Source organism: Hypanus sabinus, unplaced genomic scaffold (assembly GCF_030144855.1).
Source record: "Hypanus sabinus isolate sHypSab1 unplaced genomic scaffold, sHypSab1.hap1 scaffold_214, whole genome shotgun sequence".
Classification (NCBI taxonomy): Eukaryota; Metazoa; Chordata; class Chondrichthyes; order Myliobatiformes; family Dasyatidae; genus Hypanus; species Hypanus sabinus.
Window position 1 is genome coordinate 281,324 of NW_026780246.1, and position 24,271 is coordinate 305,594.

General features: G+C 44.7%; 2 protein-coding genes across 3 annotated transcripts in view; one reads left to right on the top strand and one right to left on the bottom strand.

Annotated features, from left to right (window-relative positions):
- Positions 1–24,271, bottom strand: part of LOC132387728 (NACHT, LRR and PYD domains-containing protein 3-like) — a 331,928-nt gene that overhangs the window by 272,107 nt on the left and 35,550 nt on the right. The gene's annotated exons all lie outside the window — the stretch shown is intronic.
- LOC132387734 (zinc finger protein 239-like) lies at positions 2,597–10,460 on the top strand. 2 transcript variants are annotated; one of them, XM_059960095.1, is made up of 3 exons: positions 2,597–3,107; positions 5,515–5,683; positions 8,621–10,460. In XM_059960095.1, the coding sequence occupies exon 3, from the start codon at positions 9,010–9,012 to the stop codon at positions 9,541–9,543; it is 534 nt and encodes a 177-aa protein (XP_059816078.1). In that variant the 5' UTR covers positions 2,597–3,107; positions 5,515–5,683; positions 8,621–9,009; the 3' UTR covers positions 9,544–10,460. The 2 variants fall into 2 exon arrangements, with proteins under 2 accessions (XP_059816078.1, XP_059816079.1); XM_059960096.1 differs by lacking the exon at positions 2,597–3,107 and adding an exon at positions 5,332–5,428.

The following is a 24,271-nucleotide window of genomic DNA, read 5'->3' on the forward strand; positions in this document are numbered from 1 at the left end:
GACAGTAAGTCCAGGATTCAGCTACTCAAGACAGGGTGAAGGCCGATGTCTCTGAGCTTCTTGTCGATACTTCACGCCTTTGTATTACTACTGCTCTGCCCATGACTTCAAGGAGCTGCAGAGAACTTTGGAGAGCAGAGAACATCAGAGAAACAAGCCTCCACTCCATGGACTCTCCCTACACTTCCCCTCCCTCGGAAAAGCAGGCCATGTACACAAAGAACCTCATAACCTGGACATTCCGTTCCCACATTGGCAGAGAGATACAAAAGCCTTAAAGGTGTACCTGGTGTACCACCAGGCTGAAGGACGGTTTCCTGTCTGCGGTTATAAGTCAAATGAATGATAAAATGGACTCGGCCTCACAATGTAACTCGACGTGACCCTGCACCATATGTCTATCTGCACTGCAGTTTCTCTGCAGCCATAATACTTTGTTACAGTTATTTTTTTGTTGTCTATGAGCTCAATGTACTGTTGTAATGTATCGATCTGTGTGGATGGTACATCAGGCAAGATTTTCACTGTAGCTCAGTACGTGATGATAATAAACAAATACACCACTTTAATTGTGCGGAAATATTAGACAGACTGAGCTTCTGCTCCGGAACCACAGAAGGAAACTGACCAGTTGTCATTTCTGTGGAAAGCAAATATATGGAAAATGCTTCAATCTCACATTACGATCTGCAGTAACTGGGATCAGGAGACCGGCGGTGGGTCTCCCATATCAATATCAGAATCAAGTTTAATAGCACCAGCATATGCCATGAAATTCGTTGTCTCTGCGGTAGCAGTAGAACCTAATTCTTAACAAAAGATCTTAACAATTGTGACTTAAAGTAAGTATATATATATAGTACAAAAATATAAAAAATATGTAATAAGCTATTCTAATTGTGTAAATGTAATAATCTAATTTAATTGTGTGGAGCTATTTGATCCGGATCTCACTGCGTTGTCTGAAAGGGACAAAGGTGAAGCTACATGTACACGTAGAGCAGTGACCCGGAAATGCTGCAGATCTGCAGAAAAACGTGAACAGGAAACGGGATCAGGTGACGGGTGGAGGGTCTCCCTCCTGAACCGGTGACTCTGCTCCATGGCCCTAACATGCTGTCCGACCGATCCGCCGCATTCCCCACATTATTCCATATTTACACCAGATACATGTCTACTTTTCCACACCATATCTACCCCGATCCCTTTCCCTCCACCCCCAGGTCAGACTCACGGGCTCGATTCCCATCCCCTTTTTCAGAGACTGGGATGACTGGTTCAACCGGTAATGATGTTCTGCATTTCAATGTGTTCACCTCTCAGTCCTCGATTCTCTAAATGACATTTAGAGTTACCACATTTGATCTTTCTTCAGGTTATGACCCCACCTCTCCAGGGATCAGCCAAGTGAATCTTCATTGCACTCTCTATAACAAATACTCTCTAACCTCATTGTTTATGGAATTAATTTCCATCTTCTGCAGCTCCGTGTTGCCCCAACCACTGAGCTCCCACCCTTGTCACTATTTTCACCTTCCACCTCCCTCCTCACCTGAATCCACCTCTCACTCCCCAGCTCATGCCCCATCCCTACCCCTCACCTCTTTTCTCTGACTATTTCCCCTCCACTCTCAGTCCAGAGGGAGGGTCTCGGCCCAAAATGTTTACGGTCCATCTCCCTCCACAGATGCTGTCCGACCCACTGAGTTCCTCCGGCAGTTTGCTCTTTGGTCTGTATAACCCGTGTTAATATGGGGAGCGGGATTTTACACCATATTGCAGGGTTAGGGTTAATGGACTTTTCGGTGAGACGTCAACATTAATCAGGGGTTTCATCACTGAATCCAGTGTTGTGGGATGTAAAGTCCCCTGTTATGTGTCCGGCTGTGCCGTGTTGTTGGTGGAGTGGGCAGCGTGGTGTTTGTCTCGATTCGGGTCACAACACCAGAATTGCCAGCGGGGTCCACACACAGTGTATTAGTCAACAGAGAACCTCCCGTCCCTGTAGTCTTTGTCTCCTGGTAAACTCAACACCCTGACAGTGTGGACCATAGATACCCCTTCCTCTCAGAGTCAGGGGATCATTCAGACAGCTGATCGCTGAGAGGAATTATATTTATTGGTCATTAAAGTTCACCCAGATTCGTTTGGACGGATTTGATGTGGAGTTCGGGGTGTCACAGTGACAGGCCCGGACGGCCGAACTCTCTCCGTTGTCCAAACATCCTTCCAGGTGAGGCGACACTTCACCTGTGAATCTTCCGGGGTCGCCTGTTGTGTCCGCTGCTCCCGATGCGGCCGCCTCGACACTGGTGACACCGCATCCTCCGCAGTTGTGCGGGGTAGGGGTGTTTTTTTAACGGGTGTCGATATTTTTCTTCCCTTTTGTGCGGGGGGGAGGGGTGGGTTTTGGGGGTTGATGATCGGGATGCCGTCCTTTCTGATGCGGGGAGTGGGGAGGTAGTTTCATTTTTTTCTCTCTCTGAACGACTTTCACGATTTCTTTGTTTCGTGGTTCTCTGGAGAAGGAAAAAAAAAACTCAGCGTTATTTACGGATACCTGCTTTGATAATAAATTAACCTTTCAACCATCCACTCCGAGCGGGACTTCCCGGTGTCCAAACATTTCAATTCCGATTCCCATTCCCGTTCCGACGTGTCATCCCATCCCTTGCCAAGATGAGGCCACCCTCAGGGTGCGGGATCAGCAACTTGTATTCCGTCTGGGTGCCCCCACCCACCCTGATGGCATGAATATCGATTTCCCCTTCCGGTGAACAAATTTACCTCATACCCCTCCGTCCCACTCCCTCTCATCCCCTCTGTCTTTGTACGTCCTCTCACCTGCTTATCACTTCACTCTGGGTCCACTGCTCCATCCCTTTCTCAATATATTGAAGTGTACCTGTGAGTGTCGATACACAAAATATCCTCACACGTCTGGTGTTACATGGTTCGACCTTTATACATCCTGTTTAGTGTTTAAATATATAAAAAGTTAAAGAAGCTAGAATCTTTACATAAATTATTATCGCAACTATACTAATAGAAAATATTGTATTTTGGAAGTGACAAATGTTAATGGGAGGAGAGCAACCATTTGGGAGGTTTGGAAATGCATTTCATCTCGTTCATTGCCTCACTAAGTTACTCTTTTTCCTATCAACACAAAGAGAAAAAGAGCCTCTTTTCTATCAACTACAGTTGGTGGAGCGAGGCCAAGGAGTTAATCAGCTACTAATGATATGAAATGACGTAAAACTAGCTTGTAGCCTAGAATTTTTTTTCCATTTGGCTTCCAAAACAAAACTAAATTTATCCAGGTGTAGAAGAGGATTTTGGATGATTAGCTTGTGTATTTTTCTTTCATTATTTTCGACTCTTAAACATGGGTTTCGATGTTCATTCCGTGCTTAATATAGCTCCTTCCTGGAATCCAATGGTATCCTTTGGAAAAAGCGGAAAAATGCTTGCATTTGTGTACAGGTATTTCCCAACTTCTTTGGACAACGGGACGAGCGAGAAGGAATTTCACAAATACCTAAATAAAAAACAGTCACAGCTCCAGGCTTTCACCAAAAACAATCAAATATCCTAATGTTATTAGTGGTATTTCTCCCCACCAGCCAACACCCCCGCTTCTGTAAAATTCGCTCTATTTAATATCCGGGTTTGTTAAATTCCGCGCTTGTTTATATTGACTTTTTTACAGAGGTGTCAGAGCGGCGCTGCTGTGAGCTCTGGTAGCACTGCACCCCTGAATGTATGAGATAGTACAGTGTTAAATGCAAAACCCTGAGCTGTGTCGATGGTCAGAGGGATCTTAGACTCCAAGTTCATCGCTCCCTGAAAGAGACTGCACAGATTGATCGGGTCGATAAGAAGGCAAATGGCATGGTTGTCTTTATTAGTTGAAGCACTGAGTTCAGAAGTCATGAAGTTGTGTGGCAGCTTTGTAAAACTTGTTAGCTCACATCTGGAGTGTTTCATACTGTTCTGGTCGCCCCCATTCTCGGAAGGATGTCCGGGCTTTGGAGAGGGCGCAGAAGAGGTTTACCAGGATACTCCCTGGATTAGAGGGCATGAGCTATAACGAGAGGCTGGACAAACTTGTGTTGTTTTCTCCAGGCTGGGGTGAGACTGGATGGACGTTTACAAGATTACGAGAGGAATAGGTAGAGTGGACAGAGGGTATGTTTTTTCCTGGGGGTTTGAAATGTCTGACACATTTAAGGTGAGAGGAGATGTGAGGGGCAAGTTTGTTTATTTCCACAGAGTGCTAGGAAGCTGTAAACTATGCCTGGGATGTTAGACCCCACCAGTCACGTGATCCCATTTGCCCCTCCCATTTAACCATAGATGTAACAATCTCTTTGTGCATGTTCTCAATCTCCAGGTGGGTGGTCACTCATCCTCCATGTTGTGTTGGGGAAATCTGATGTTGGCCCCGAGTCCCGTTAACTTCCCCCCAACTGGCCTCGTTTCCTGAGGCTCCTCACATTTGTCCTGGAGCTTTATGGCTGTGTCTTCTCCCGGACTGGGGTGGGTGAGAAAGGAGAACGTCCCAGGTTGTGGGGATCTTTGATTTCACTGCCTGCTTTAGCGAGAGACTGGGAAGTCTCGGGGTGAGAATGTTTCCTGTGATGTGCTGATCTGGACACAAGGACACACATGCAACCTCTGCCAAGGCTCGAACTAGCAACCTTCAGATCTCTAGATGAACGCCTTAACCACTTGGCCACGCGCCAACACATGTGATAGTAGAACACTAAAGAAAGCACAATGTTCCCTTTAAATTATCCTGGTACCAATTTGTTTGTTATTCCTGGAAATGTGTTCAGTACAGTTGTTGCTAACAAGGTGTACATAAGTAATCTCAGGAATGATCGGCTTTATGTATGAGGAGCATTTGATGGTTCTGGACCTGTGCTCGATGGAGTTCAGAGGGACGGTGGGAGTGGTGGAGGGATGTATGGTTAAGTAAACCTACTGAATGCTGAAAAGCCTGGATACAGTGGACATGGAGTGGATGTTTCCATTAGACAGCGAGTCTGTGATCTGACAGCACTGTCTCAGATAAAGATGCTTCTCTTTAAAACTGAGATGAGAAAAAATAAATTGGCCTTAAGGTGTCTGATCTGTGGAATTTGTTGCCACAGAGGTTGGTTGAGGCTCCAATTTGGATATATTTGTGACAGATTAATATATTCATGATTGCTGAGTAGCTTCAGGTTTACAGGAGGAAGACAGGGATATGGTGTTGGAATAAAAATCAGCCGTGGTTGAATGATGGGCAGACCAGATGTATCGAATCATCTAATGACTGAATGATGGCTCCTTCTTATCCCATATCGTTCTGTGAGATGTGAGGGACAATAAAAGATTGTTCACTGAGATCGTTAAATCTGCCTTCAGTGTTTAAATTTCAGTGAGTTTTGTTCTTAGTAACATTAAGCAGAAAAGTTTAGTTCTCCTTTTCATTATTAATGTGCTTCATTGTCTCTCTGGTTAAAGTTAGACCTGTGGTGAGAGATTTATTGGAAGAAAAACACCAACTGGAGGCAAACCACGACTGAAGACGAGGGAACAGCAACAAGTGTACCAGCCCGAGGACTGAGAGCACCGACTGGAGAGAAACCAATCTGACTCGGAGATTCCAGTGATTCAGTCAGGAGAACGTTTGGTGAGTCTCGTTTACTCAAACACTGGTCCTTTAGATATTACATACCTGTACAAAGGAAGGTAGGTAATAGTGGGGAGTGAGACTGAATGTGCCCAGAAGAACCAGTTCTGCCTCTGTCAGACCCAGTTCCAATCACTCCAGGTCTGGTAATGTGCTTCCAGCAGCCCAGCCCTTTGAAACCACTCCCATTCCCTCACAGTGGTCACTCAGTTCAAGATCTTGCATCCTCTGATGCAGCTTTTGGTCAGTTCTGAGTGGGGAGAGGGAAAGAGAGGGGAGTGTTTATACTGACTGTCTTTCAAAAACATTAATTGTTTGAACTTGCTGCAGACTCTCTACCCATACCCTGTACTTTCTCAACCAAATTATTGACATAGATGACAAGTAGCAATGGGCATAACCTCAGGGAACGTCTCTAAGCACGGGACTCGAGTCTAAGAAACAGTCTCTCACCATCACCCTCTGATTCCTACCACCCAGCCATTCCCAGGCTCTGGGGCTCTGTAACAAACTCAATGTTAACAGGAAGATTAGTCAGTGATTAAGATGATGAGAGAATTGTGGCCTCCTGAAAGGACATGCGAGCTGAGCTGTATGATTCATTGGACCAGATCCACCCTCGTTGACAACATAATTTACCCCTTGCCCATCCACCCACGTCATATCACTCACAGTACCCCAACCACCCTCCGTCCCGCCAGTGGCCCCACACCCTTCTGACCATTCATGCCACACCGACACATAGACAGGCCCCCTTCACCCACGTCCACCCTCCCAGCTTGGGGAACCACAACAAACTAATCCCGCGATCCCGACACAGTGCAAAACTAACACCAGGGATGCAAGACTGGAGAGCCCCGGAGCCTCCAGCTGTCCGGCTCGGTCCCGGCCCTTTGCCACTTGCAACCGGCCCTGGATTTACACAAACCCGAGATTAACCCCTTCCTCACCGCCACCTGAACAGGAGAAACACCCGCATCAGCTGGGGTTGAGCTGCAGTTGGTTCCGGTATGTGTTAAAGCTCCCCGCTGTCGGATATGGAGACCAGAATCGTACGCGGTAAAACCATATAACAATTACAGCATGGAAACAGGCCATCTCGGCCCTTCTAGCCTGTGCCGAACGCTTACTCTCACCTCATTGCACTTACCTGCACTCACCCCATAACCCTCCATTCCTTTCCTGTACATATACCTATACAATTCTTTTTTAAAATGACAAAATCAAACCTGTCTCTTCTACTTCCACTGGAAGCTCGTTCCACACAGTTACCACTCTCTGAGTAAAGAAGTTACCCCTCGTGTTGCCCCCTAATCTTTTGCCCCTTAACTCTCAACTCATGTCCTCTTATTTGAATCTCCCCTACTCTCAATGGAAAAAACCTGTCCACGTCAACTCTGTCTATCCCCTCATAATTTTAAATACCTCTATCAAGTCACCCCACAACCTTCTACGCTCCAAATAATGACCTAACTTGTTCAACCTTTCTCTGTAACTTGGGTGCTGAAACCCATGTAACATTCTGGTAAATCTCCTCTGTACTCTATTGACATCTTTCCTATAATTTCGTGACCAGAACTGTATACAAAACTCCAAAATCTGGCCTCGCTAATGCCTTCTACAATTTTAACATCACATCCCAACTCCAATACTCAATGCTCTGATTTATAAAGGCTAGCATACCAAAAGCTTTCTTCACCACATGAGATTCCACCTTCAGGGAAATATGCACCATTATTCCTAGATTTCCTCACACTGTCTACAAGCTTTCTCTATTTGTGAACTAACCACTTCTCTCCTAGTCTCTTCAATTTGATTCCCACCCCCCAACCATTCTAGTTTAAAGTCTCCCCAGTAGCCTTCACAGATCTCCCGCCAGGATATTGATCCCCCTAGGTTTCAAGTGTAACCCGTCATTTTTGTACAGATTACTCCTGCCCCAAAAGAGGTCCCAAATGATCAAGAAACTTGAATCCCTGCCCCCTGCTCCAATCTTTCAGCCACACATTTATCCTCCACCTCATTCCATTACTACTGTCACTGCCGCGTGGCACAGTCAGTAATCCCGAGATTACTCCAGCCCTCCCTTCTTGCTCCCTCTCTCCCTCTCAATTCTCCCTCACCCCTTCCTTGTCATCACAATGATGTTGCCAGATCTGGAGGACTTGGGTTATAAGGAGAGATTGAACAGGCCAGGACTTTATTCCTTGGAATGTGGAAGATTGAGGGGAGATTTGATGGAGGTATACTACAATTATGAGGGTTAGAGATAGGGTAAAAGCAAGCTGGCTTTTACCACTGAGATGGGGTGTGACGATAACCAGAGGCCGTGGGTTAAGGGTGAAAGGTGAAAGGTGAAACATTCAGGGGACCATGAGGGGAAACTTCTGCCGGGTGAGATTCCAAAGAGATCACCAGCTCGTAACCCAGCACGGATGGAAAGCGTGCAGGGGAGCCGGCTGGATTCGAACTCGGGACCTTTCATCCTGAAGTCTGGCATTGATGCCACTATGCCACCAGCCAGGTCAGGAGATATTGACATGGCATTGAAACTTTGGCACTTTATATTAACATTACATAAAGGGAAACCCCAGCTGCACGTCAACAAAGGCTATTTACGTGAGAGGGTTTATTTACCGTGGGGCCAGACACCCTTTCAGCTCAGTGGGAAGAGGGACTAATTCAAATGGACAGAGTCAAACAGAGCCAAGTCACAGATTGGAGATGGCATAAGTGCCCCATTCTTATAGACCATCAGAGAGTTCGAGGGTCGTTCCAGATACCAGCACTGTGCCCAGTTAGAAGGTGATTTCTCTCTCCAACTTGTGTTGAACTTCATTGTAACAGTGTGATGTCGGATCACACCTTGGCAACTCAAGTGATCTCATCTCAAATGTTGTCCTTCACCCACTGATGGATTTTTAAATCTTTTCACAGGTTAAAATCGACCAGGAATTTGTCTATGGGAATTCAAACACAACACACCAGTTGTGCTGTCTCTGTCTAGATATTTAAGGAGCAAGAGATTCAATCAGCCATCCTTCCTGCGCAGACTTTGCGGAGGGATTCACTCGGTCATCTGATCAATTGACACGTCCATCATTTTACACAGGGGAGAGATCATTCACCTGCTCAGACTGTGGGAATGGATTCACTCGGTAATCTCAACTGAAGCTACACACTGGGGAAGTCCATTCATCTATTCTGTGAGTGGGAAGGGGTTCAGTCGGTCTTCTCACCTGTGGACACACCAGTCAGTTCACACGGGGCAGAGGCTGGTCATCTGCTGAATTTGTGAGGAAGGATTCACTCGGTCATCTGACTTCATGGCTCACCAGCGAGTTCACACTGAGGAGAGGCCTTTCACCTGCTCGGACTGTGGGAAGGGATTCACTTGCTCATCTAAACTGAAGGCACACCAGCGAGTACACACAGGGGTGTGGCCGTTCACCTGCTCAGAATGTGGGAAGGGATTCAGTCAGTCATCTGATCTACAAAAACACCAGCGAGTTCACACTGGGGAGAGGCCATTCACCTGCTCAGATTGTGGGAAAGCATTCAGTCATTCATCCACCCTACAGAGACACCAGCGAGTTCACACTGAGGAGAAGCCATTCACCTGCTCAGAATGTGGGAGGGGATTCACTCAGTCATCTGATCTACAAAACCACCAGCGAGTTCACACTGGGGAGCGGCCATTCACCTGCTCAGTCTGTGGGAAGGGATTCACACAGTCGTCCAAACTATTGGCACACCAGTCAGTTCACACTGGGGAGCGGCCGTTCACCTGCTCAGACTGTGGGAAGGGATTCACGCTGTCATCTAATCTACTGAGACACCAGCGAGTTCACACTGGGTAAAGGCCTGCTCAGTCTTTGGGAAGAGATTCTCTCGGCCATCTCCACCAAATGTGCATCATTGTCAAGTCAAATTTGAGTTTCAGGAAGGTATCAAGGAAGAGCAAGAATTCACTGGCAGAGAGGACGGAACCTACTGCCTGAGGGCGGTTTCTGCCCAGAACATTTGGGCGGACCCCGCAGCGTCACAGTGGCAGTCCGAGAGCAGCGTCACAACCCGCGGTAAGATGCCGAACTTTAAATAACTGTTGAGAATGTTTCAGGGAAAGGAACACTGCTGTCACTGCGTTTGGGTTAACTCCGCCATCGGGATCATCGCATGCAGGCACTTCTTGAAAATGGCGCAAGGCTTAAGAAGTGCTTGCGAACCTTCGAGAGAGTTCACCCAGTTTGGAACCATAACGGTCCAGTAGAGAAACGGAGGTGCACGTCCAAAATTGTCTCCGAAGTCCGAGAGGCAGCCAGTTTTTCACCTAATCCTAATGCTAATGCTACTGCCACTGCCTTATGACTAACCTTGACTAGACTAATGACTGACATGACTGATTATTTATGACTACTGACTAATAACTAAGAACTATGAAATGCCACACTTGTGAAAATAAAAATAAAAAATGGAAAAGAAGGAAAGTTGTTTGGTCATTGAATGGAATCCGGTTAAAACCTTCGGGTATTCAGTCCCGTTCGAGTGTGGAAGCTGCACATGTGCAAAGGGAGCAGTGAAAATACTGCTAGACAAAACTGTTTGACTCGGAAACTGGAGGACCAGGAAACAGAAATCTGTGAGCTTTGAGCTGGAACAGCAAGAGCAATAAACTGTAGTCCTGAAAAAGGAAGGAAGGAGAAAGGAGGATGCTGAAATACTAACACCAACGGCGTTGGGCTTTTCCTCCAATTTTCCCACGCCAGCCATCAGACTGAAACCGACGGCCCTTCCCAAGTTTCCTGGCAGCAGACGAGATTTTCACAGGTGGAGAAAGGACTGGGAAGGACTCCAGAGGCAGGGAGAGCCGACCGGTGCAAGAGAGGTGAAAAAGGTTCAACTGCTGAACAGTCTTGACCACAAAGTCAGAAGAGACCTTCGGCTCAAAACTTATAAAACTGCAGATGTCATCTTTCGTGTTCTAGAAAACCGCTATGGAAATCGAGCGTGGAAATCGGAAATGGATAGTATTGGTGCAGCATGCGAGCCAAAATGCGGGGGTTGTGGCTGCGGAAACTGCCAGCCGGGCGGCAAAGGAATGACTCTTGCTGAAGAGAGGGAACTTGTATACAAATTCATATACAAAAAAAAAATCAAAGCAATAGTGATAAGGGAGAAAGAAAGGCATGAATATTGACTTCTCTAACTTCCGTTAATGCCCCTCCTCCCCTTCTTACCCCATCCCTGACATACTGAGTTGCCCATCATGCCACCTGTTCTCTATCTCCCTCTGGTGCTACCCTCCACCTTTCTTCCTCCCTAGGCCTCCTGTCCCATGATCCTTTCCCTTCTCCAGCTCTGTATCACTTTTGCCAATCACCTTTCCAGCTTTCAGCTTCACTCCACCCGCTCCGGTCCTCTCCTATCATTTCACATTTCCCCCTCCCCCACCTACTTTCAAATCTCTTAGTACCTTTCCTTTCTGTTAGTTCTGACGAAGGGTCTCGGCCAGAGACGTCGACAGTGCTTCTCCCTATAGATGCTGCCTGGCCTGCTGTGTTCCACCAGCATTGTGTGTGTGTTGTTTGAATTTCCAGCATCTGCAGATTTCCTCGTGTTTGCACAATACTTCACATTATGGATCATATATACAAAAAAGTAAAATCAAAGCAATAGTGATAAGCGTGGACGCTGAAAAGGCATTTGATTCGGTTAATTGGAAATTTCTTTACAGAGTTTTACATAGATTTGGTTTCCATAACAATTATTAAAACTATACAGGCACTATATGACAACCCTACTGCTAGGATTAAAATCAATGGATATTTAATCAAATAGTCTTACCCTAGAAAGGGTCACAAGACAGGGTTGTGAATGGTCAGCACTGCTCTTCGCATTATATCTGGAACCATTCGCTCAATACATGAGACAAAATGGGGAATTACTAGTAAAGGGACAGAGCATAAATCGGCTTGTTACGTGGATGACATTTTGATCTCTTTACCTGATTGATGCAATCCTTTGAACAATATGGTCAATTATCAGGATACAAGATCAACATAGATAAAACCCAATTACTTTCATATTACTACAGCCCAGCAAGAGAAATTGAAAGTAGATAACCCCGGGCATGGCAAACAGGGTCTTTCAAATATTTGGGCATCATTATGCCAAAAGATTAGGCAACATTATCAGAATGTAATTATCAGCCTTTATATATAAAAAAATAAGGAATAGATAGCAAGATGGAACCTGATTCCTTTCTTTTAGTTTCAGTTCAAGGAGTGAGTCTATTATAATGAATACACTGCCCAGACTGTTATAGCTCTTTCAGACCCTACCAATAGAGATTAATCAAAATCAATTCAATGAATGGAACAAGATGTTATCAAGGTATATTTGGCAAGGTAAAAGGCCTAGAGTTCATCTCAAAACTTCGCAATTAGCAAAGGAAAAAGGTGGATGTGGCCTAACTTCTCTTCGAGGTTATTATTTTGCAGCACAGTTGAGAGCTGTGATATGCTGGAGCAACCCATCGTATGACGCTCAATGGAAAAACATTGAGGAGCGGGTACTTCCCTTCCCCATACAAGCAATTTTGGCTGATAATAACTTGCAAAGGTACATAAATACTATTAATAATCCATGGGTGAAATTGACTCTTAAAATATGGAAAACTACTATAAAAGAATATAATCTCGAGGGAGATACTGCAATTCTTAAATGGTGTGCATATGACTCGGATTTTACACCAAATAAATTGGAAGCTAGATTTAAGGACTGGACAGCTAATGGAATAACAGTTCTTTGCAACATAATGAAAGAAGGAACACTGTTTAGCTTTGAAATGCTGAAAGAGAAACATTTAGAAAAACAAGATTTTTATCAGTATATATAGATGCGACAGTATGTTAATAGGATGCTTAAAATTGTAACCAAGGCAAGTACGTGCATGTTAGAGCTGTTTAGAAAAGCATATAATTCAGATAGCGGTAGTAGAATTATTTCAAGCATGAATAAGGATTTGTCAAATCTTAAAATACATTTGACTTCATACATTAAAACAAAATGGGGGAAGGAAGGAGGGATAATTATATCTGAGGAAGAATGGACAACAATATGGAGGTATCAATGGAAGTGTACCAGTTCACAGAAATGGAGGGAGTTCGGACGGAAAAACTTGATAAGATATTTTATTACACCCTCTTAGGTATCCCATTATGATAGTAACCTCGCGGTTTGCTGGAGAAACTGTGGAAATCGAAATGCAAATCATTATTATATTTTTTGTGACTGCCCTGTTATCAAAGACTATTGGAGGGGGATACACAATGCCCGACATGACATCTTTAAATGTGAAATACCTTTGGGGAGTAAGACCATATATTTTGGATATATACCTCAAGAATGGTTGCAAAAATATAAATATTTAATGAATATATGGTTGGCGGCTGGTAAAAAGACTGTTACTAGGAAATGGTTATCACAGGAGAGCCCAAGGTTAAATGCATGGATGGAAATTACAATGGACATTTACAAAATGGAGAAGATAATCATAATCTGGAACAATTTGCTTCATACTGGGAAAAATGGTTTAACTACATAATGCCTCATAGGCCCGATTTTATTCTCACAAATCATTTAATATGTTGTTAAAAAAAATCACTCCCTACTTGTACATAGTTTCTTTTCGTTTTGCTTGTTTTTTTTTCTTTCACTCTTTTCTATAAGTGTATACCTCAGATATATTCAATGCTGAGATTTGTGACATATATGATTATATGATATATATCTACAATGTCTGAAATACAACTTCTGGAAATGTTTCTTTGACGATGAACTTCAATAAAAAACAACAAGAAAAACAGATAAAACTTTTAAGTATATATTTTCATCAAAAATGAACAGGATTCAGCACTCCATGTGTGTATATGCAATCGTGATAAGAGATACAGACCAGAACACGTACATGTGAGGCCAACTCAGAACAATAAATCATCACTCTGGAAGAAAACATTAAGCAGTGGAATGAGTATGACCCTCCATGGGAGACATCCCAATGATCTGAGTAGACTAGATGGTGACAAGGAAGCCTTGAGCACCTGACTGAGAGTTGGTGACCTCTCCCCAAAAAACAAAGGTGTTCCTTGCAGAAATAAAGGACGCTTGACAAAAGGGGGAAAACATCAAAAAAATACATGAAATATTAACAAACGAGGCAGTTAGTGCAGAAAATGCCAGAGAAAGCAGACACAACCCAACACATTCCAGGATCCTGCAACAGTTTAACTCAATATGATTACTCACAAAGGTACAAACAAATGACAAATATCATTCACCAAAATCTTGCTTTAAAATACAAACTCATGAATGCCCATCACTTCACAAAGGTACCATAAATTCAAGCCCGATACAGTTTTAGTGTCAAAATCTTACATATTATATGATAATCAATACATTATTTCAGATAGGACAATCCATAATAACCATCCGGTTATAATATTACGGGATAACCAAACACGATCAACTCCCCCAGCAGATTAAACCATTCCCAACACATACATGTTCCTCAACCAGTGGAGTACCTCACCACAGTCATTGTTTGTGCCATCAGTCAGACAACCAAATTATATTCTCTGTCAATCAGCTTCCAAATGTTGCTACTCTGTCATTCGTTGCCACGCCCCGCTGCTGCTTCCCTTCTCATCATACGTTCAGAATCCAAAGCCCCACTCTGCCCTGTGTAGACTTCCCTCGGGTTTCTGACCCTGCTTCGTTGAACATCCGACAGGTGGTTCCCCATTCTGCTTTCAGTCTTTAAAGGACAGGGGTGTTTTCAACAAATTTTAGAAGCAGGGAAAATGACCCATAATATGGAAATGAGTCGTGAATAAGGAGGTTAACTAGCAAAGTCATTCTTCATCAGTCCAGAGATGAGAGGGGCGAAGAACATGTTGGAGAGAACTGCAGTCAGCTCGTCTTCTTCAGTCTGCAGATAACTCAAGGGGAACCTCTTCCCCCAGAAAGTGGTGACTGCAACCCATTTCGCAGGGAGAACGAGAGGGGAACAACAAGGAAGGATTTAAAAGGAGAGTCGTGGAACAGAATCAGTGGTAGGGTTTAGCAGGCCTGAGTTGACTCTCTGCTGTACACCAGCATTGTTATAAATTCAACAGATTCCGAAGACTTACTAATGAGGCCGACATTATGCAGGTGTTCCAAACTATAAGTGTACAGAAACGGAGAAAGTGCGCAGTTGAGAGAATTCGGCCTTTTCTCCTTGGAGCGACTGAGGATAAGAGGTGACCTGATAGAGGTGTACAAGATGATGAGAGGCATTGATCTTGTAGATAGTCAGCGGTTTTCCTCAGGGCTACAATGGCTGCCACGGGTTTAATGTGCTTGGGAGCAGGTACAGAGGAGATGTCACGGGTAAGTTTTATACTCAGAGTGGTGGGTGTGTGGAATGGGCTGCCGGCAATGGTGGTGGAGGCGGCTACGATAGGGTCTTTTAAGAGACTACTGGATAGGTACATGGAGCTTAGAAAAATAGAGGGCTATGGGTAACCCTCGTAAATTCTAATGTCGGGACATGCTCAGCACAACTTTGTGGACCGAAGGGCCTGTATTATGCTGTAGGTTTTCTATGTTTATTTTTTCCCTTTACCCCACTTTTGTGGAATCAACAAACAGAGAGGAGTGGTTTAAGTTGAGAGAGGATTGATTTAATAGGGATCCCAGGGGAAAATTATCAATCCACTCTCCCTTCCGTTTCATTGTTTAACTAACACGATGAGTGCACTCTCAGGTTGGAGGAGCAACACCTCATATTACTTCCGGGTAGCATGAGCATCGATATCTTTAACTTCTATCTCCATGTTTTCATTTCATCAACCCACATGCCAGTCTCTTCCATTATATCTCTTCACTTCTCTCTTCTCCACTGCGGATCGTCTCCCTCTGGTTCCTCTTTACTGTCTTCCCCATTGTCCGCTCTCCTCTCCTATCAGATTCCTCCTTTTCAGTCCTTTGAATTTTCCCCCAACCACCTCACAGCGTCTCACTTCATCTCCCACCTCCCCCACCCACTCACCTTCACTCTTATCTGGCTTCACCTATCACCTACCAGCTTGGACTCTTTCCACTCCCCGCTCCATCTTGTTCCGGCTTCTCCGCACTTCCAGTCCCGATGAAGGGTCTCGGCAGGAAATCTCTGCTTTGCTTTATCCCCTCTATCGAAGCTACCGGACCTCCTGACTTCCTCCAACATTTTGGGTCTGTGACTCTGCATCTCCAACATCTGCAGAATCTCAGCGGGACAGAGTGCAGAATGCAGAGACTACATCGAGTCTCACTGATGTCGAGGAGGCCACACCTGGAAAACCGGAAACAGTGGATGACCCCAACAGTCACGATGCTGAAAAGTTGCCTCAAATGGAAGGACTGTTTGGGAACCTGACTCGTGGTGAGGAAAGTGTTCTCGGGCAGGTCTGGCACTTCATCCACTTGCAGTTGGCTTCCAGTCCACTTCACTATCGTTGGAAACCTCTCCCTTTTGTGGACAACACTGCCACTTGCTGGTGATTTGCCACAATAACAGGACCCCCCGATTTGTGGACTCCATTGTCACCAGGTGGCGCTCTGCCGCAATAACGCTGAGAGACAGAAATGTAACGCTGCAGCCTGCTGAAATATTTATTCAAGATTCAGAGTTGTTTAATTCCATTTCCAGCAGGCACGTGTACACGAGGTCGAAATAATTATTACTCCGGCTCCAATGCAACACAAAAACACAATAGTAACAACATACATCCACAGCTTATATATTGTGCACGGATTGATTGTATGTTCATAAAGTGACGCTCGGCTTAGGATGCCTGCATATAAGATGACAGACGGGAAATGGTAAAGTAGAGGTGTTTGGTGTTGTGGAAGGGTATGTTATTGGTTAGAGATATTTATCAGCCTTACTGCTTGGGAAAAGTATCTGTCCCAGAGGCTAGTAGTCCTGGTGAGGATGCTGAACATTTACCCCCCGATGAGAGTGGGACAAGCAGTTCAAGAGCGGGTTGGGTGGAGGTAGATTATGAAAATTAGGTTGGTGCTTGATCTCAAGAGAGGGAATTTGGAAAATACTAATGAGGTGCTTTTAGAATAGCTTGAAAATTCTAATGCCTTTAGAAAAAGCATTTTAGAAAATGCTTTTAGAATTGCCCTCTTGAAAAATGTTTATTCTGGAATGGGTGTTGTCCAAGGAACCAAATTTGATTCGGGAGCTTATGGTAAAGGAACCACGTGGACGCTGTGATCATAACATGTTGCAATTCACCCTGCACTTTGAGAGGGGAAAGGTACAACATGATGCATCTTTATTAGTGGAGTGTGGGGAACTATGGAGGCACGAGAGAAGACCTTACCGAAGTTGATTGGAAGGGGACACTAGCAGGGATGATGGTAGAATAGCAATGGCTGGAGTTGTTCAACTTGACAGCCTCAGGGTTGAAATAAACTGTCCAAAAACAATAGAAAGTATTGCAATATTGGGAAAACCATTGACAACATTTATTTCAAGGCTTTAAAAAACTGTGGAACAGAGCTCAATAATTAACAAATACAACAAAGGCAATAAACACTTCCATCAATACCGACATTGACTTTTTTAATGAAAATATCTTAGTCCCATTTCGATCACTAAAATTTACCAAGAAAAGTAAGAACTTAAATTACAAGTTTAGAAAAGACTATTTACACTTAAACCCACTTAGATTAACACTACCTTGGAGAGAAGGAGGAAGAGGAATAACACACATGAGAAAAAAAAATCACGAAAGACCATAAGACACGGGAGCAGAATAGGCCATTTGGCCCATCGAGTCTGCTCCACCATTTCATCATGAGCTGATCCATTCTGCCCTTTAGTCCCATTCCCCCGCCTTCTCACCATAACTTTAGATGCCCTGACTACTCAGATACCTATCAATCTCTTCCTTAAACACACCCAATGACTTGGCCTCCACTGCTGCCCGTGGCAACAAATTCCACACATTCACCACCCTCAGACTAAAAAAAAATCTCCGCATCTCTGCTCTGCATGGGCGCCCTGCAAACATCAAGTCATGCCCTCTTGTACTAGACTCCCCCAGTAACTCTCGGAATTGCATTCAGCAACGGGGATGGAAAAATATCCTGCCTGCAGCTTATTGAAACTTTCTCCCCAATGTGAACCCAGTCGTGTGTTCCAAGGTTAGATTATTGAGTGAAACCCTTCCCATATTCACAGCAGGTGAATGGCCTCTCCCCAGTGGAACACAATGATGCAGCCTTGGTGGAGACGGTTGAGAGAATCTCTTCCCAAAGTCTGAGTAGACGATCGGCCTCTAAGTGGTGTGAACTCGCTGGTGTTTTAATAGATGAGATAATCGTGTGAATGCCTTCCCACATTCACAGATCGACGGCCTCTCCCCAGTGGAACTCACTGGTGTGCTAGCAGATCAGATGACTGTCTTCACCAGGGAGGACACAAGCAATCTCCCAGATGTATGGATGGGCCAGGGTCATAAGATATCAGAGGAATTGAGACAGATTGACATTAGGAAAGAAACTGTGATGAGTAGACTGGTAGGACTGAAGGCTAATAAATCCCCGGGTCCAGATGGTCTGCATCCGAGGGTTCGAAAAGAGGTGGCTCAGGAAATTGCGGATGCATTGGTAATCATTTTCCAATGTTCCTTAGATTCAGGATCAGTTCCTGAAGCTTGGAGAGTGGCTAATGTTATCCCACTTTTCAAGAAGGGAGGGAAGGAGAAAACGGAGAACTATCGCCCTGTTAGCTTAACGTCAGTCGTGGGGAAGATGCTTGAGTCCATTATTAAGGACGAAATAGTGGCACATCTAGATGGCAGAAATAGGATTAGGCCGAGCCAGCATGGATTGACCAAGGGCAAATCATGCTTGACTAATCTGTTGGAGTTTTTAAGGGTGTAACAAGGATGTTAGACGAGGGTAAGCCAGTGGATGTTGTATACCTAGATTTTCAGAAGGCATTCGATAAGGTGCCACATAGGAGATTGGTGAGTAAAATCAGAGCTCATGGCATTGGGGGCAGGGTTTCAACATGGATAGAAAACTGGTTGGCAGATAGAAAGCAAAGGGTAGCAGTGAATGGGTGTTTCTCGGACTGGCTGGAGTTGACTAGTGGGGTACCACAGGGCTCTGTATTGGGACCACAGGTCTTTACGATTTATGCCAATGATTTAGCTGAGGGCATTGAAAACTATATCAGCAAGTTTGCTGACGATACTAAACTGGGTGGCAGTGTGACATGCGAAGAGGACGTTAGGAGAATACAGGGAGACTTGGATAGGCTGGGTGAGTGGGCAGATACTTGGCAGATGCCATACAATGTGAATAAATGTGAAGTTATCCACTTTGGAAGCAGGAACAAGAGGGCAGAGTATTGTCTGAACGGTGTAGAGTTAGGTAAGGGAGAAATGCAAAGAGACCTAGGAGTCCTAGTTCACCAGTCAATGAAGGTGAATGAGCAAGTGCAACAGGCAGTGAAGAGGGCAAATGGAATGTTGGCCATTGTTACAAGGGGAATTGAATACAAGAACAAGGATGTCCTTTTGCATTTGTACAGGGCTCTGTACAGTTTAGGTCTCCAGGTTTAAGGAAGGACATTCTGGCAGTTGAGGAAGTGCAGCGTAGATTCACTAGGTTGATTCCTGGGATGGCAGGGCTGTCTTACGCAGAGAGATTGGAGAGATTGGGCTTGTACACGCTGGAATTGAGGAGATTGAGAGGGGATCTGATTGAAACGTTTAAGATAATTAAAGGATTTGATAGGATTGAGGCAGGAAATATGTTCCAGATGTTGGGAGAGTCCAGTACCAGAGGGCATGGATTGAGAATAAGAGGTCAGTTATTTAAAACAGAGTTGAGGAAGAGCTTCTTCTCCCAGAGAGTTGTGGAGGTGTGGAATGCACTGCCTCGGAAGACGGTGGAGGCCAATTCTCTGGATGCGTTCAAGAAGGAGCTAGATAGATATCTGATGGATAGAGGAATCAAGGGATATGGGGACAAGGCAGGGACTGGGTATTGATAGTGAATGATCAGCCATGATCTCAGAATGACGGTGCAGACTCGAGGGGCCGAATGGTCTACTTCTGCACCTATTGTCTACTGTCTATTGTATATTGACTGGGTGAATCCCTTCTCACAATCTGAGCGGGTGAAATCCCACTTTGCAGTGTGAACTGACTGGTGTGTCACTAGGTGTGATGATGTGGTGAATCCCTTCCCACAGTCTGAGCAGGTGAATGGCCTCTCCCCAGTGTGAACTCGCTGGTGTGTCTGCAGGTTGGATGACTGAGTGAATCCCTTCCCACAGTCTGAGCAGGTGAACAGCCGCTCCCCAGTGTGTACTACCTGGTGTACTTGTAGGCTACCTAACAGTGTGAATCCCTTTCCACAGTCTGAGCAGGTGAACAGCTTCTCCCCAGTGTGAACTCGCTGGTGTCTCTGTAGGTTAGGTGACTGAGCAAATCTCTTCCCACAGACTGAGCAGGTGAAATCCCTCTCTGCAGTGTGAACTGACTGGTGAGTCACTAGGTGAGATGATGTGCTGAATCTCTTCCCACAGTCTGAGCCACACAACCCCATCAGTTCCATTATCCAAATCATTGACAAACTATGTGAGAATTAGCGGTCCGAATACTGATCCCTGAAGACCACAAGTCACTGCTGGCCAACAAGAAAAAGCCCCTTTTATTCCCACTCGCTGCCTCTTGGCTGTCAGCCAATCCTCTGTCCATGCCAGTATTACTTCTGACTTTTATCCTGTTAAGCAGTTTCATGTGTGACACCTTATCAGATGCCTTCTGAAAATCCAAGTAAATGATATCCACTGTCTCTCGTTTGTCCATCCTGCTTATGACTTCCTCGAAGATCTGTAACAGACTTGTCAGGCAAGATTTCCCTGTATAGAACCAAGCTGGCTTTGACATTATATCATTAGTCTCCTAGTACCCCTAAACCTCATCTGTTATCATGATTCCACACTTTCCCAGCCACTGAGGTTAGGCTAACTGGACTATAATTTGCTTTACTTTGCCTTCCTCCCTTCTCAAAGAGTGGATTGACATTTGCAATCTTCCTGTCCTCCGGGACCATGCCAGAATCAAGTGATTCTTGACGTGTCATGAACAATGCATCTGTTATCTCTCCAGCAACCTCTCTCAGGACTCTGGGATGTAGTCCATCTGGTCCAGGTGACTTCTCCAGTTTAAGAACCTGAGTTTGCCTAGCACCTTTTCCTTTGTAAAAGCAATGGCACTCACTCCTGTTCCCTGACACTCTTGGATCTCTGGCACACTGGTGGTGTCTTCCACAGACAAGACGGATGCAAAGTACCTATCAAGTTCATCTACCATCTCTTCCCCATTTGTACCCCATGAGCACCATTTTCCAGTGGTCCAATATCAACTCTCGCCTCCCTTTCGTATATTTTATAACTGGTTGATATTATTGTATAGTTTGCTGTCATATTTCACCTTTCCCCTTATAGCTTTTATTTTAAATTTGCCTGTTGTTGGATGTTAAAAGCTACCCAGTTATCCAACCTACTACTCACTTTTGCTACCTTATATGCTTTTATACAGTCCTTAACTTCCTTTGTCAGCCATGATAGCCTAGCCCCGCTGTTTGAGAACTACGTCTGTGGGACATATCTATCCTGTACATTATGAACTATTCCCTGAAACGTCAGCCATTTCTGCTCTGACGTCATCTCCACCAACATCCTCCAATCCACCTGGGGAATCACCTCTCTCATGCCTCTGTAATTCCCTTTCATTCCATTGCGATACTACACATGTGACCTGTGCTTCTCCCTCACAAATTGCAGTAGGACTTCAATCATATTATGATCACTGCCTTCTAATGGTTCCTTTACATTAACCTCCCTAATAAGATCTGGGTTATTACACAACACCCAATGTAAGATAGCAGTTCCCCAAGTAGGCTCAACCATCAGCTGCTCTAAAAAGCCATTTCGTTAGCATTCAATACATCCCCTCTTTTGCGATCTCACGCCAATCTGACTTTCCCAATCCTCCTGCAGATTGAAGTCACCCACTACAGTTGTGTCATTAAATTTATTACGTAAATGCCAAACATTCAGCAGTACCTGGGGCAGAAGTGAGGATACATGCTTTTACCAAGGAGAGAAGATGTTTTTGTAGCTGAAAGGCCTGAAGGTAGATAAGACACCACAGAGTTCAGAAAGAGGTAGCTGAAGAGATTGTGAAGGCATTAGAGTCATAAAACACTACAACACAGGAAAATGCCATTCGGCCAGTCTAGTCCGTGCTAAAGCATTAATCTTCCGAGTTCCAACAACTTCCACCTGGACCATCGCCCTCCATATGCTTCTCATCCAGTGACCTAAGCAAACTTCTCTTAAAGATTACAATCGTCCCTGCCACTTGCTCAGCAGCTCGGTCCACACTCTCCCCGCCTCTGAATGAAGAAGTTCCCCCTTAGTTTTCTCTTCAAGTGATGAGTAATGATCTATCACAAATCACTAGATTTTGGAACGGTTCTGGTGGACCAGAAATTTGCAATTGTCACTCCACAATTTAAGAGGAAAATTATTGGACAGTTATTATTGTTGGACAGTTATTATTATTGGACAGTCTGACCTTAGTGGTCAGGAAGATGTTAGAGTGTACTAAGAGTGTGTTTTTTGGGTACTGTAATTGGTGAAACATGATGAAGTAGGCCAAAGTCAGCCGGATTTTTTCAAGGAAACCTTGACTGACAAATCTCTTGGAATACTTTGCAGAAATAACAGGAAAGATAGATAAAGCAGAGGCAGTGTATGTTGTTTGCTTGGATTTTCAGATGATCTTCAACAAGGTACCCCATGCAAGGCTTATTGAGAAAGTAAGGAGGCATGGGATCCAAGGGCACATTGCTTTGTGCATCCAGAACTGGCTTGCTCACAGAAGACAAAGAGTGGTTGTAGACTGGTCATATTCTACATGGAGGTCGGTGACCAGTGGTCTGCCTCAGGGATCGGTTCTGGGACCCCTACCCTTCGTGACTTTAATAAATGACCTGGATGAGGAAGTGGAGGTACGGGTTAGTAAATTTGCTGATGACACAAAGGTTGGGTTAGGTTGCAGGGGGATATTGATATTCTGCAAACCTGGGCTGAGAAGCGGCAAATGGACTTCAACCCAAAGAAGTGTGATGTGGTTCATTTGCTTCGGTCAAATATGATAGCATATAGTATTAATGGTAAGCCTCTTGGCAGTGTGGAGGAACAGAGGGATCTTGGGGACGGAGTCCACAGGACACTCAAAGCTGCTAAGTAGGTTGACTCTGTGGTTAAGAAGCCATACTGTGCGTTGGCCTTAATCATCCGCAGGCTTGAGTTTAAAAGCCGAGATGTAATGTTGCAGCTATATAGGACTTTGGTCAGACCCCACTTGGAGTACTGTGCTCAGTCCTGGTCGCCAAACTACAGGAAGGATGTGGAAGCCATAGAAAGGGTGCTGAGGAGATTTACGAGGATGTTGTTTGGATAGGGATAGGTTGAGTGAACTCAGTCTTTTCTCCTTGGAGTGATGGAGGATAAGAGGTGTCCTGATAAAGGTGTCCATGAAAATGAGAGACATTGATCGTGTGGATAGTTAGAGGCTTTTTCCCAGGGCTGAAAGTGCTAGCACGAGAGGGCATAGTTTGAAGATGCTTGGAAGTTGGTACGGAGGAGATGTCAGGGGTATGTTTTTTTTACATAGAGAGTGGTGAGTGGTTGGAATGGGCTGCCGGCAATGGTGGTGGAGGCGGACATGATAGGGTCTTTTAAGAGACTCCTGGATAGGTACACGGAGCTTAGAAAAACAGAGAACTGTAGGTAACCCTTGGCATTTCTAGAGCATGTTCGGCATCGCTTTGTGAGCCAAAGGGCCTGTAACGTGCCGCAGGTTTTCGATGTTTCTAAGGTGCTGCACGTGAGGCTGCTTAACAGGATCACAGCTCATGGAATTACAGGGAAGAAACTTGTACTGACAAGAGAGAAAGAGTCAGAATAATGTGGGCAATTCTGTTTTGCTGTCGGTAACAAATGCTGTTGTGTAGGGGTCAGTATTGAGACCGCATCGTTTCATGTTAAATCTGAATGTTATGGATGACGGCATTGATACCTTGGCGACGAACATTGCTGTTGATACAAAGATAGGTACGGGGCAGGTAGTTCAGAGCAAAGCGGGAGTCTGCAGAAGGACTTCGATAGGTCTGGAGAATGCCAGCAAAGTAGCAGTTGAAATACAGTGTATGCAAGTCATGTACATTTGGTAGAAGTAATTGGGCGTAGAAAAAAAATAAATGGGAGAAGCTTGAAAAAATTAGAGGTGCATAAGTGCTTGTAAGTCCTTGAGCAAGAGGCCCTAAAGATTTGCTTGTAGATTGAGTTGATTAAGGATGACAACTGCAATGTTAGCAATATAAGAGCAAGGATGCGATACTATAGCCTTATAATGCATTGGGCAGATCACTGTTGGTGGATTGTGAGCAGATTCCGAC